The sequence below is a fragment of the Cynoglossus semilaevis genome, chromosome 8 (assembly GCF_000523025.1).
Source record: "Cynoglossus semilaevis isolate Cse_v1.0 chromosome 8, Cse_v1.0, whole genome shotgun sequence".
NCBI classification, from domain to species: domain Eukaryota; kingdom Metazoa; phylum Chordata; class Actinopteri; order Pleuronectiformes; family Cynoglossidae; genus Cynoglossus; species Cynoglossus semilaevis.
In genome coordinates, this window is record NC_024314.1 from 6,668,681 (window position 1) to 6,680,760 (window position 12,080).

A 12,080-nucleotide genomic window follows, 5' to 3' on the forward strand; every position below is an offset into this window, starting at 1 on the left:
ACAAAAGAAATGTACCCATGGTTGTAGACATCACTTATGAGGTTCAAGTTATTAGATAGTTCTTATCACTGTCCTATCTTTGTGAGAAAGAAAAAACACATAAACCCTGAAATCACTCAACAGTTGGAGTGGTAGGAGGAGGCAGGGTGGAGTGGGGATGCCTGGGTTCCATGAATAATGTGATGTGCTATTATGGCAATGATATATTGGGGCTGTATCTGACTAATGGACTGTGTTCACGAACAACAGGTGCCAGAAAGACAAAGAACGTGTAAACTATTTTAATCAAACCCTGCATAATCAAGTGTTGACATAACTGTACATTATCACTGTTGTAAACTAACTAATATACGTGTTAATCTCTTGGTTGATTAGCCAACAGCCTGTGCAGAGCAGACACAATTAAACAAACATCTGGTTATATACATTGAATTAAGTCAGGTGATAACAACAGAACAGCTGAGTAACTCCTGGCTACAGGACGGCTGACACCAGGCTATCATCTGTCCAGCCTCGGCTCTTCAGAGCAGATTAGTGTAAACGATCCTCATTTCCAAAGGTAGGTAACACAACACAGATTATTATTCTGTGCTACAGGGGCTTGTGTGGATGCTTCCTGTGCTGTGAATCATTTAACAGGTGACTGTAATTCATACAGACGGCATGGTTCTCAGGATGACAGCTATTTGATGCGGCCTGGGGAACGACCATAGCTTTCTTTGCTTTAAAGACTGCTTTAAAGATTAGACCTAAAATAAATACAAAGTAGAACAATTATTGTCAAAAATACAAATACAATACATAACTGACTTGATTTTAATGTGGTGCAAAGTTTTATGTAACAGAAAACCCACCTATCATTGAAGGTAAACAGATTCAAGTGAGCTCTACATTACAGTCACCACTCTCAATCTCAATATAATGTCTTAACGCACAATTAGTGCTTCTTTGGAAATAACAGAAGAAGAAAAATCCCACAGCGACTGAAAGCACATTATTATAATTACTTTAAGAGGGAAAAGCACCTAGTCACTGCTAATTTGAAATTCCCAGGCAGGGTGTTGAAGTAACCCATAGCAACTGCTGCTGTGTCAACAGAAATCTTGGACGGTCCAGTATTGTGCTCCACCATTGGCTGGCAGAACAGATTACTTGCAAACTTGCTCATCTATTATGCATCCCAGTTACCTTTAGAGTCTTCTTGAGCTCATTTCCAGGTAGACAGAACTCAGAGGTAGTGTGCTGCTTGAAGAAAGGTTCTCTTGATCTCTTGAGTATTCTATTCAACATGTCTTTACATTGTACTTGATAACTAATTTTCGTTTTTTTAAATTTTGAAAGCAGTTGAGAGCCAGAAATGGAGCTGATTGGATCCACACGGACATCCACATATGCAAGGCCAAAAACCAGTCACTTCCTTCCTGCCATTTCCACCATGGCATCCAGCTACCGGAACACTATGAATCCTGGTGCCAACCTGTGGAAGACCAGCAGCTATTTCAGGAACTGCTGCAACGTCCCAACTTCTGCTTCTATGCAACGAGACAATCTTGAGCTGGTTCGAGCCAATACCATGTTCTACCCATCAAATAGGACAATACTGAGCACCCGCTTCACCCCAGAAGAGTGGTACAAATCCAACCAAAACAACTACAGGGAGTCCGAATCGTCTCGAAAGAGTGCTGAGAGGCTGAGGAGAGACACCATTAGGCTGATGCAGGACAAGGAGCAGTTGACCAGGCGAACCCAGGAAAATAGCAGTAAGAACATTGGTGAGAGACTCAATAATATTGTCTTCTGGAAGTCTGAGCTGACCCACGAGATTGAAAACATGATAACAGAGATAGCAGCTCTTACTGAGGTCAAGAGGAGGCTGGAGAGAGCCTTGGCAGAAACTGAGGGCCCCCTTCAGGTGAGTGTGGAGAGGATTTAATTTTGCCTTATTAAACAGGTAATATCTGAAATATGTCATGTTTTATTATAATTTTGCAATAGATTATTTTCAATAAATAACACTGAATTGTTAACACTCAATTCAGTTTAACTCTACCATATCATGTAACCAGTGCCATCACAGTATCTGTTTGTGGAACAGTTTGACTAAGGTTTCTGGTTTTGGTTGTAGCAACAGTATCTATATGGTCCCTTCCCAACACTTTAAACTGTAGCTGTGCCTCCACTGGGTCAGACTCCTAATTAGATCACCATCGTTAGCCTGTGTCTGGTCATCCATTTCCCCTCACAGTTGTTAATCTAGATAAAGATCTGATGACACAGGCACCTATCTGAGCTAAGATCATATGGCAGTGGACCTTCTGGGAGGCTCCTCCAGGCAACTGAAGCTGAAGAAAGCAGCTGATGGATTGCACAGGGCCATCAATTCTCAACAAAGGCTTTAAGGCATAATGGGCATAACATTGTGTTTAAATGACAACATGTCTGTCTGAAAGTCACAGTGAAGGAGTTTCAAAAGTCATCAAATCAAATCAAATAACAAAACAGTCTGTACTTGTTGTGAGTCACAACCACTTTGTCAATAGGTGTCTCAAGAGTGTTTGTACCACAGAGAGAAGCGGATGTCCATTGATCTGGTACATGACGATGTAGAAAAAGACCTCATGAAGGTGAAATCACAGCAGCAGAGTAATCTTATAACACACACTCCCTTATCAAAAATACACAAGCTATTTTACTAATATAACACTTACCTGCTGTGATGAAAGGAAGTGGAAGTGATCAGGTCATGTCAAGAAAGAATGAGGCGACATCTGGACAGAGCCATCGCTCAGCTAGCGTAAGTCAAAAAAAGAAATACAAAAGCTACTTCATGCAGTGGGTTTGTATTTTGTTGCTTTTTTGGTGACAAACCTGTTGTGGGGACCCTCAGGTCAAACAGAGCAGCCCAGCATGAACTGGAGAGAGACATGAGTGATAAAGTGACAGCTCAAAGGATTGATGACAGGTGTCACCATCTGAGGAACACATCAGACGGCATCGGCTACTACAGAGGAATTGAAAGACTAGACCCTTCGTGAGTATGTTTCTGTGTCAACAAATACAGCAATAAGTGTACATCCTGAGTACATCCTTGTACATCCTTTTTTTTCAAAACTTAATCAACCAACCCAGTTGTGCTCCTCGGTACAGTACATTGTAGCCCACTGATCCTGTTTTATGGATAGGTTCAAAGCAGTAATAGCAGAGGACCATTTCTTTGTAAAGAAATTTAATGCACATTGACGATGTATAAAAAGTCTGTGTCTTCTTCCTTTTTTTAATGGGCAAAAAAGTATCTACATATACAGTACAGTATATATATATATATATATATATATACACATATATATATATATATATATATACACATATATATATATATATATATATACACATATATATATATATATATATATACACATATATATATATATATATATATATGTGTATATATATATATATATATATACACATATATATATATATATATATATACACTATGTTTACTATATATATATGGTGCTGTATAGTAGGTTTTTGTTTTCTTTTTTTGATTGACTTAATATTGCAATGCAATAATTGGGTGTTTTGAATAACCAATGCTCACACACATTGTAAACATCTTTTCCCTTTATAGACTCTCTCTACCAGAATCTTGGTCCAAGTTCACAGACGATAACATCCTACTTTCCCAAAGTCAACGCGCTGCCTCCCACAAACTCAGGGATGAGATAGAAGTCCTGTTAAACACCACCTCCAATGAGATGTGGAACCAGTTCAATAGTGTCAACGTAGCCTTCACCAATCGCATATCGGAGACATCTGATGCCAAAAACAGCCTGCACACACACCTGGCTAAGGTCACCACTTCAACACACAAAAATGACTTTTGAGAATGTTGCTGTGAGGTTAATAATCTAGCAAAGTAAAGCTGAGCTGCCCTGCAATTTGTAACACTTTTTCATGCAAACATCCAAAACAAACAAAATCTCTCATCAGCTGTAACATGGGTTACAACATTGACAGCATCTGTAATATGAGACACATCGTCCTCCATAAACCTGAGTTACTGGCCGCTTTAAGAAGCAGGGATTCTCAGGAATTAAATTACATCAAATGGTTGTAGACAAAGTGGAAGCAGACTGCTGTGCAGACCTGTATTCAAGTGTCTAATCGATACTTGCTCTTTTTTTCTGCATAGTCCTTTGTTTTTCTTCTTGATCATCACCAGAGAGAGCACAATGCAACAAGCAGAAAATGCTTTGTAACCTTTCTCTCTCAACAACAAACCAATACACTTTTGCAAATGCTTCTTATCTTCCAGACTCTGCAGGGAATTTTCCAAACGGAGATGCTGATTGAATCACTGAAGAAAGCCCTGAGGGACAAACAGTCCCCACTAAAAGTAGCTCAAACAAGGCTGGAGGAGAGAACCCGCAGGCCTAACATTGAACTCTGCAGGGACAACCCACACCACAGGTAGCTGTGCAGGTTTGAGCCAGGAAAATGTAAATACACATCACATGGTAACAGCCAAATATTAATATCACATAAACTAATCTTCAACCATTTCTCAACAACTGATACATTTTAACCATCTGCTATTATTTTTTTTTAGGTTTCTGAAAAATATCAAAAAATGTTTTGAATGCACTGCAAGTCTGCCAAAACATTTTCTCTGAAGAACATTCAACATAAGCTGCTACTTAAAAACAAACAAACAAACACACAATAAATATGATTGTTTGCAGAAAAACACAATTTTATAACGATCTATATAGTTTTAAATTTTGTCCCATATAATGTGGCTGAAAGGATTTTATTTGGTACAGTTCTAAGTGTTTTTAATAAGGAAATTCAAGCACATATGCCTTCAAACTTTCAGAGGTTCTGGTTTTAATCTGCCGAAGATGACTAAAAGAAAAATGACTTCCCTGTAATCCATAAAGTCTAACAGGCTTGTTTCCTCTATTCCTCATTTCTTTCTCTGCTGCTTCCTGCCAATTAACAGCAAGTTGCCTTTCTTTCCTTTTCAGTCTTGTGAATGAGGTGAGAGAGATTGAGGACACTATTCAGAAACTTCAAGAGAGGCTGATGGAGGCTGAAAGCACATTACAGATTCTGGTGAAGACCAAAGTGACCCTGGAACATGACCTGTCCGTCAAGGCCAACTCTCTGTTCCTGGAACAGGAGAAGTGTATGAGTCTTCGCAAAAGTTTTCCCAGCATGCCCCGTCTAGTAGGCTACACCTAATTGAAGTTAAAATTTAGAAAATAATTATTAAAGGCATGATAATGTGTGGTTGAACTGAAATGGTAAGTTTGAATTGTAAGCACTATTATGGTAGTCTAATAGTTGATTGACCTTATTTTGACTACTGTCACCGAAAACCTGAGAAATTTTCAATACATATAAAAGGTTAACAAAAGTATTTATGAAGAAATTGTTGTGGTTTTTATTTTATCTATATGTGTATTTAATTAAACATATATCAAAATTATCTATAATACAATATGTATGTATGTAATAATAAAAAAAAGATAATAAAACAGCAATGTGTCACGTTGTTACCATGTCAATTATTTGGTAACTGCAAATATTTATGTGAACCTTGCACGAGTCACCACGTCATTGCATGGGCAGATGAAGACATGGTCGTGACAACCTGTTGATGTTTAAACTAAATATTAGCAGAGGTTAGAATGGTGATGACTTTTAAACCTGAGTGATTGCTGATTGTTAGACGAGCTGGTCTAAATGCTTAAAATACTGCTGAAATACTGGGAACTTCCCAAAATAAAAGATTGGAAAAGTCTTGTGTAATGAGTCTTCATTGTTGTTAGGACATGAACATGGTGAGGCAAAACTTCTCCCAAATTGGCCATCTCCTGCTGTCTTAAACTGTAATACATCAGTATCAGTATACATCCTCCACCATGTGCTGTCACTGTTCTCCTGTTTTGAGTTTTTTGTTGTTGTTTTTTTGATAAGGTTGTTGCTGGTTTAGTTTACCTGGTAATGTTTGTAGATAAAATGGTCCAACTTGGTTTACATAGAGGTACTTATTCTAGTGACCAGTAAGTGTCCAAGGTAACAATTCCTAGCCTGGCTATGTTTAATTATTTTACAAGAAAATTGCCAATTACTAGTCACAGACCAGTGGAGAACTCAAAGTAATTTAAGTTTACTGCTTTAACAGTCGAATAAACACATCTCTCTAACAAAGTGGATGGATTTGCTCTGACTACACACTAATACACGTGTCTGCAGGCCTTCAAATGACCTGAAAACCACCTTAGGAAAACAGATACATGTGAGAGACTGAGATTTGATTCATTGGCACAACACCACATGTGCCTGCGGTTTACTGTTTGTACATATACGGAATGTAAATGTCTTTTGTGTCTTCCCCATCCCTGTTTAATGGCTGGTGTGGTAGATTACTCACTACACACACACATACATACATGGGAGGAGCTGTTGAAACAAATATTTAGTTATGTTTTCAACCTCACACCCTCACTTTAGCCTTGTTGCCTTCTACTCTCCAGTCTATTGCCTCGTCTTGTTCCAGTGAAACAAAAGAAAGATGATCCTCGCTTGATTCCATGAATATGGAGTAATATGAATATTCAGATTTCAGAATCCTGTTTGATTCCAATTTACTTACTCTTTTTAATTTCCTCCTATCCGTTTTACACTTTTCAGGGCTTGAAGAAACTGTGTACACAAAGATCTACTTGGACTGTAAATACTACTATTACACTCCTTTGCCCAACCCTTTGACTACTACACCTCTTGCATAACCTTTGGTTTTACTGCTTTTCTCAAATCAACAAAGCTGCTCAGAACAATCACATGCACAACCGTCTCACTGCATTAGTTAAAGGTATTTAAGTTGAAGAACATTTTCTTCATAAAGTAAAACAAAAATAAAGGGTATCTAATGCTGACCACTACTATGGCAACCACAAATACAGTGAAGACTGCCTAAACTATATTCTTAGAGGCAGCAGAAATGATAAAGGGACGCAGAAAAACTGCTGACTTGTGGGCATTTTTTTCCTTAATTTAATTTAACCGTTTAATGTCTCCAGGCCTAGGCTACAAGGCAATTTTGATCAAATTCACATGATTTACATAAAAACAGAAAAAAAAACCAATAACGCAAACTGTCAGTACATTAAACTTCATGCATTTCAAATACATTTATAACACCCTGCAGATGGGAAATAGGGGGATATGACTGTGAACACTAAGCCAGAATTGTTGCATTTTTTAAAATATGTCTTAATTCCAGTAAGAGTCTTCAGACAATGTAAATGAAGGTTGGAGACAAATGTAAGTCCGGACTGGCATACTGATCAGAGGGATACAATGAGTCTGCCATGTGGAATTTTTAACATCTATGTTTACCTAGAATCTATCATGAAAACCGGCTTCAACCTAATCCTGTCAGTGACTGTAAAGCTGAAGTCAAAATATCAGCTCGTGGACAGATATACAAGAGTTTCACTATACAAGAAGATAAACCACTCACTGTGTGTTTGTGTGTATGTTACTTGCACTTTGATTTAGGTGTGATGTTTTACAACACTCTTCTCTGCTATGCAAACACCATTGTGTTTGACTACAGACCTCAGGAGCATGTCAGTGGCAGGAGGTCTCTGCCATGGTTTCCTCGGCCTGTGTGTATCTGACCCGTTCCTCCGCCATGCATAGTACAAAGAAAGAGCCTGTGTTGTCAAATTCACATCAAAAGCCTTCTTGCTCTCAACACCTTATAATTACACGTACTGATAGACAGCAAAGTCTGTCTCATTTTCCCCACTTTTGTTTTCCACTCCCTGGCCCACAACTCAGAAATATGCATCCACAAAAAACAGAGTTCACTTAAATGAAATGAAGCCCTGCTACTCCGTCTCTCATGTTTCGTTTGCGGTCATGGTTCCCTCTGGATGTGCCACAAATAGGTTGATTTGACCTCCTCCACCACCCCCGCATATGGAGAATGTACTCTGGAATTCTTCCCGCAGTCCAAACATATTGGCAGTTTATTTTTAACATGCTTTCTTGTTATAGATGACCTGTGTCCTGTGTTATTTTGTGTTTTTTACAACCCACCATACCACGCTGGAAAGCTGCTTACAGATCAGTTGAGAGTCATGTTGGTCAGTGAGTTCTTACTCCAATGCAACTTTGAATTTCAATTTTTGCAAAATATGCAAAATGCTTGTATTATCATACTGTTAAATGTTTATGTACAGTGGTATTTGTCATCTTTTTGCTATGAATTAATTATTCTAAACTTAACATCAAAACATGCTGTATATCAGCATACATCAACTGCGAACAATGTGAACACAAAACTGTAAAATAAATTGACCACGCTTTCAAATATCTTAATAGATAATTACTACATTTACCATCATACTATGCAATACATTAAAACATTTTTAATGCAGGATGGATTTACTTTTATGCCAGAATCAGAGATTTATCTCTCACCTGACATATGTGACATGTTGTGTAAAAATATGTTAATTAAATGTTGTCAGAACTCTTGTGGTTTGTTTAGTGAAATATAACTCTACCACGTGGTATGTGTAAAATCTATCTGTACTCAGTTTAAAGAGGACGCCTATCATTCATAGAAACCATGTCTTACTGTGGTTTCTAGATGTACAGTATGTCATTATTCCAACTTTTTATTCCTCTTCTGGTGGGCTGTTTAGTCGTTGTGTCATTGATCGAGGGCAACAGAGAATAGGAAAAGAAACGAAGAAGGAATCATTGAGCAATCAGTCTGGTTACTTCTTCAAGCTTTATAAAGGAAGCTGGGGGCAGACTGTTAATATTCTTTGTGATTTTCCAAACCAACTGCCAAATACATATACTACACAGAGACTGTGTTAAAGGAGACTTTCTACTGATTGTTCTGCACATGGTTATATATATATATATATATATATATATATATGTGTGTATATATATATATATACTCAATGTAACCTTAATCCAGTCCATATCAACCCCTCCACATTCACACCTCCACACACTCCACCCCCTCCACCCCCACATTTTTGAATCTGACCAAAGTCCATACATCGGCCACTAAATCTACTACATGAAAACTCGGGCACCTAACTCAGAGTCACTCTGGTTAAAGAAAGTTAAAGGTCACTTCTTTAACGTTCTTTAACCATATATGTATATGTATTCACACAGTACATACCTACATATGTTTTAGAGCTGTTGATACTACAATCGCTATACAGTCTCTATTCCCTTATTATACTTTACATCAATGATGCAGAAAACTACCAAACCCTTGTTTTCTTATCTCAACCTTGCTCACGCATCAGGGCATCTGTGTTCACAATGTGTATTTAATGTATTTCAGTGGCTGGGGCTCGGTTTACTTCTCTGTTGTCACCACTCAACTTTGAGTCTGATTAAAGTGTGATGACAAGACAAAAGTTGAGAGTGGACCAAATGTTATCAGCACACAAACAAACAGACTGTATTTACATTTCACATCTCTTTCAGCCGTTCTGTCTGTTCCATTCTTGCCATTTGTGTTAATATTAGTCATGCCTTCAGGCTCTGTCTAAATTTAAAAAACGAATACTATTTGGATGCTTCAAATGTATTTTTAAGTTACATAAAAATGTAATTGTGACTCTGTTAGTCATCTAAGGTATACCAACTTTTCTTTAAAAATCTTTGTATCTTTGTACAAGCTTTGAATATTCACATTAACCTGGATTTGATAGTGGATCAACTGGGAAATAAACTAGGGACAGTCACCCTGTAGTAGGGAAGCTATTACTTATCACAGCACATCAGCACACTTATAGCAGACTAATACATCCTAATGAGTTGACTCAAAGACTGAGCAAAGACTTTCATGAGTATGAGACACTCTCTCATTGCAGTTTAAATTCAATTTAATGCCATCAAGTTAAACAATAGTCAAAGTCTGTGTTCCATTTGCAGCATTTTTTCATACAAATGTTTCTTGATTTTACAGATATGAGCAGGAAATGTACTGGTGGAAAAAATAACAGCATCTGCTGCGCTAATAGCATCTGTTTTAACACTCTCCACTGTGCTGGTATGCGGCTGGAGTTACAGTAACTCAATCACATCTACTCTCCACGCTCACTCCCCTCTGGCTCAGGGCCTATCTTTGGCTCTGGTATGACCTCTCACCGTCTGCTGGGTAACATGGAGATTAATTCTGCCGTCTTTTACGATGGGATTGAAACCCAAGACAATTCCAGATGTAACATTATTCGGAATCTCACTCTGAATGTTTGCTGGCTCTCTCCACAGTGAGTTTGGTTTCAGTTCATAAATGCAGTGAACGTAATACACCCATGTACACTCATCCCAATGATTGTCAGGCTTTTACAAACATTGACATATAAGGGATGGGAATGGTGAGCACAGAGCCGCGATGCTGCTTTTACAAGAGTTCTCATCCACCCGTCACTGTAATGCTCTACTGTTTACCAAAACACAGCTTTGAATATTGACTTAACATGAATTTAATTTAATTTAAACAGCAGTATAAAACTGGTGAAGGGATATAAGCATCATGCCACAGAACACTCACAACAGACAAAGAGCTATGTCTGCACAGCTCAGCCTTAGAATGTCACATACTTTGTTTAGTGCGCCACCACAAAGCTCTCAGTCAAAGCAGCACTTCGGGGCTGTCATCTGGTCTTGTTACTGTCCCTTTCGTCCATGTGTCTGCGTGTGGACACAAGCACAGTACAAAAGCGCTCCTTTTTCATGTTACTGTGAGAAACACCAGCAGAGGCAACTAGGAAGTGTGAGATAAGTGGTGAAGAATTGCGAGTGAACACTGACAGGGGTTATCTGAGGTTGGACGCCTCTTAATGTCGCTTGACCAGCCTGTTGATGGTGGGGAGAATATGCCATCCATCTGACAAGGCTGGAATTTACTGTGAGGAATGTGATTTTTTTATGACATTTTGCAGAACTAGTATGTTTGACCCAGGAGAACCTCATCGAATGCCTGTCATGTTATGTGGCAAACAGTTCTGTCTCTGAGATAAGGCAGAAAGTTCGATGCTTAAAATATTTACAGTTTTGACTGTTCTTTGCACTCCCTGCGTAAATTTACTGGAATTCCATTCATTGCAACACCCACATTTATTGGTTAAACTTCACTTCATAGTTTCACCGGCAGATTACAGTCAGTGGGCAGGGTGGAACAACCCCCCACTCCCACTGCAAATGAGTCATGTCAAACAGAGGAGAGCCCCGGATGCTATCTCTTACCGGTGTGGTGCTGTTTGCAGGGCATAGCCCATCCACACATTAGCACATACTGTGAATCACATGGCTGACAGCATGACTACCACAGGAAAAAAACATAATACTATCATGTGCTAGCAGGGTGTTTTTCTTTTGCATTTGCCACGGCAACAAAAAGCTGAATTACTGGTGAAACAGACGGCTATTGATAAAATGTCAGTAGAAGATCAGAAAGATTCAAATTTGAAGCTTATTTCAATACTCGAAGTTCCCTCAGGTATTGGTTGTCAAATTGGTTGTCACAGATCATTACCTCCAGAAATATTTGTCCAGCAGTAATATATAGTACCAGCAGTATAATCAACATTAAAATACAACAGCAATGGCTAACCAAGTTAAGCTTAGCATAGCAAACCAAGAGGAGAATTTATTCCTAATAAGAATATTCAAATAATATACACCACCACCTTCAATATATCTACTTGTTAGCATCACTATTTGAATAAGATAAGTTTGTCTTTGAATAAGACAAACAAATCAGATTTCCCCATGTACCAATAGAGGAGGTCCAAGTACTATAGTGGTACATACCATAGTTTGGGCACCATTGACCCAGAAGCAATTACTCTCTGCATACACCCCAACAGAAAAAAGACAAGTAATTAACACCAGACTGGTTTTGGAGTTTTGGAAATTCGAGCAAGAATTAGAACCAGCAATCCTCCTCCTTTACCCACTAGGCCCTTAAACATATACTGTATGATCAATGAAGTCCCGTCACCAAATTCTCA

The 12,080-nt window shown here is 38.4% G+C and overlaps 1 protein-coding gene and 1 long non-coding RNA gene across 2 annotated transcripts in view; one reads left to right on the plus strand and one right to left on the minus strand.

Annotated features, from left to right (window-relative positions):
- The window catches only part of LOC103381806 (uncharacterized), a 157,256-nt gene that overhangs the window by 56,894 nt on the left and 88,282 nt on the right, over nucleotides 1-12,080 (minus strand). The gene's annotated exons all lie outside the window — the stretch shown is intronic.
- tekt3 (tektin 3) lies at nucleotides 113-5,972 on the plus strand. Its single transcript, XM_008314349.3, has 8 exons — nucleotides 113-1,256; nucleotides 1,345-1,912; nucleotides 2,541-2,624; nucleotides 2,724-2,794; nucleotides 2,888-3,031; nucleotides 3,635-3,857; nucleotides 4,322-4,476; nucleotides 5,034-5,972. The coding sequence occupies exons 2-8, from the start codon at nucleotides 1,358-1,360 to the stop codon at nucleotides 5,248-5,250; spliced, it is 1,449 nt and encodes a 482-aa protein (XP_008312571.1). The 5' UTR covers nucleotides 113-1,256; nucleotides 1,345-1,357; the 3' UTR covers nucleotides 5,251-5,972.